Genomic DNA, 1,857 nt, shown 5'->3' on the forward strand with positions numbered 1-1,857 from the left:
AATACATTGAAGCTCATTTCTTGTTGCACTCACTGGCCTTATGATATCTTTTGTTGCACTTTCTGCATCTTACTTTCTTTCGTGGATCATTAGGGTGAACCTTCAGTTCTCCCTTCTCTATTTCTCGCTGACGGATGATATCGTCCAACCATTCCTGTCTGCCCGTGGGTTTTTCCAAGGTGAGTGGCACAAGTTTCCATGGCATGTTTAAATTCAAACCACCACAAACGATTTCTGCGTTCTTGTGTTCCCTGGCTTTCTTTAACTTCTCTTCTAATTCTTGGATAGCTATCTTCTCCTCCTCCATTTTTCTGTCTATTTCCTCAAATTCTGCTATCATTTCTTCTTGGATCTCACTCTCCTCCATCTCCACATCAACTCTGTTTATCTCTGCTTCTAATTTGTCAACTTCTGTTTCCATTTCGCTGCTCTTATTCGTGCTTTCTTCTGGTTTGTCTTCTGTTTCTGAGTCTGTTAACTTCATCTCTTCCACCAGTCTTTTGGCTATTTCACACGCACTTTCTTCTTTATTCTCTGCACTTTCATGTTCACTCTCACTCTCACTGTCACTAGACAAAAATTCTCTTGTCACTAGCGGTGGCAGTTCTTGAGCTGCAAAGTACTGTCTTCTTTCTGGGGGAAAGAAGTCCAGGTCTTTTTCTCGATCTTGCCTGAATTTGGATGTGCTGGGTAGCATCATGTATTCCCCGGCTGACATGGGGTGGTGTGAGATCCACTCCTCTTCCAAAATGGGCTCTGGGTTTTCCACCATTTTTCTGCATGTGATGGGGTAACACATTAGGGAACCTGGCTCTTCCCTAGGGAAAGCCAGGTTTCCTTTCTCCACTACCATTTTTCGGATGTGACTGGCGAACACACAAGTCTCCATGGTGGAGTTGGGGAATGACCCCTGGCTGGATGGGCCTGCCTGACCCACGGGGAAGGCCACAATTTCCTGTGGCATTTTTCTTGGCAAATTCTGTAACAGATTTACCAATTTTGGTATCTTTCCTTCCCCCTTTTCATTTAGAAGACTCTCACTTGGGCACTTTTGCTTACCTTCTGAGTCATCCGGGCTGCAGCTCTCCTTAAGGCTGAGGCTTTCGCCTTCCTCTTGACATTGGGGTCACCCTCCGGCGTCATTATTTTAGCCCTTTTGGCTTCCATGGTCACTTTATCATCTTCTAGGGATCTTTTGACCCTTTCCAACACTAGATTCAGCTTAGTTTGATCCGCTGGCTTGGTCTCGGTTATCCCCTTGAGCGGCCTCGTAGCTTCCACTATTTTTCTGGATTCTTCCATTTTCGGGGTTGTGACTCGCAATCCTTTAAAAGTTGCTTTCTTGGAGGGTATTTCTTCCATTTTTTCCAAAATATCCCAAAATATTTGAGAATTCACTGAGATGGCTACGGATAACTTGTGTGGATTTGCGTCCGTCGTCCCTGGTGGATCTGAGGGGAATAACCGTTAGGCTAAAGTCGGCGTCAGTAGCTTTCTTTTGTTTTCTTTAAGCCTACCCGTTGCCTAGCGACCTACCCGATTGCCTAGCAACCTACCCGATTGCTTAGCAACCGGTACCCGCTACCCTAGCAATCGGTCCCGATTTGAATTTCTCGCGCCGCTCGATGATCGAGTTCGAGTTTTCGAGTGCTAAGATGGTTGCGCTCATTCCGTAAACAACAACCAAGCGCTGGCGATGTTGTTGTTGTTGTCGTCGGCCTCGTCTGGACATCTTGCTAGTCGGTCTATGTGAACTATCAGTTTTTTATCGGGGTTGTCCGCCCTTTCTATCCTTGCATTGCAGTCATTTATTATATTTGTGACCACGTACGGCCCCTCCCATCTGGAAATTAGCTT

The 1,857-nt window shown here is 45.8% G+C and overlaps 1 protein-coding gene across 1 annotated transcript; it reads right to left on the minus strand.

Moving 5' to 3' along the window:
* Positions 1-6: 6 nt before the first annotated feature.
* On the minus strand, positions 7-969 carry LOC127749228 (uncharacterized). The gene has a single exon (XM_052266558.1). The coding sequence runs from the start codon at positions 962-964 to the stop codon at positions 14-16; it is 951 nt and encodes a 316-aa protein (XP_052122518.1). The 5' UTR covers positions 965-969; the 3' UTR covers positions 7-13.
* Between the last annotated feature and the right edge of the window lie 888 nt (positions 970-1,857).

Source organism: Frankliniella occidentalis, unplaced genomic scaffold, assembly GCF_000697945.3.
Source record: "Frankliniella occidentalis isolate FOCC.00 unplaced genomic scaffold, Focc_3.1 Scaffold40, whole genome shotgun sequence".
NCBI classification, from domain to species: domain Eukaryota; kingdom Metazoa; phylum Arthropoda; class Insecta; order Thysanoptera; family Thripidae; genus Frankliniella; species Frankliniella occidentalis.

Excerpts from the sequence above, each read along its gene's own strand:
- LOC127749228 (XM_052266558.1), bottom strand. The coding sequence starts at position 964 with ATGCCACAGGAAATTGTGGCCTTCCCCGTGGGTCAGGCAGGCCCATCC.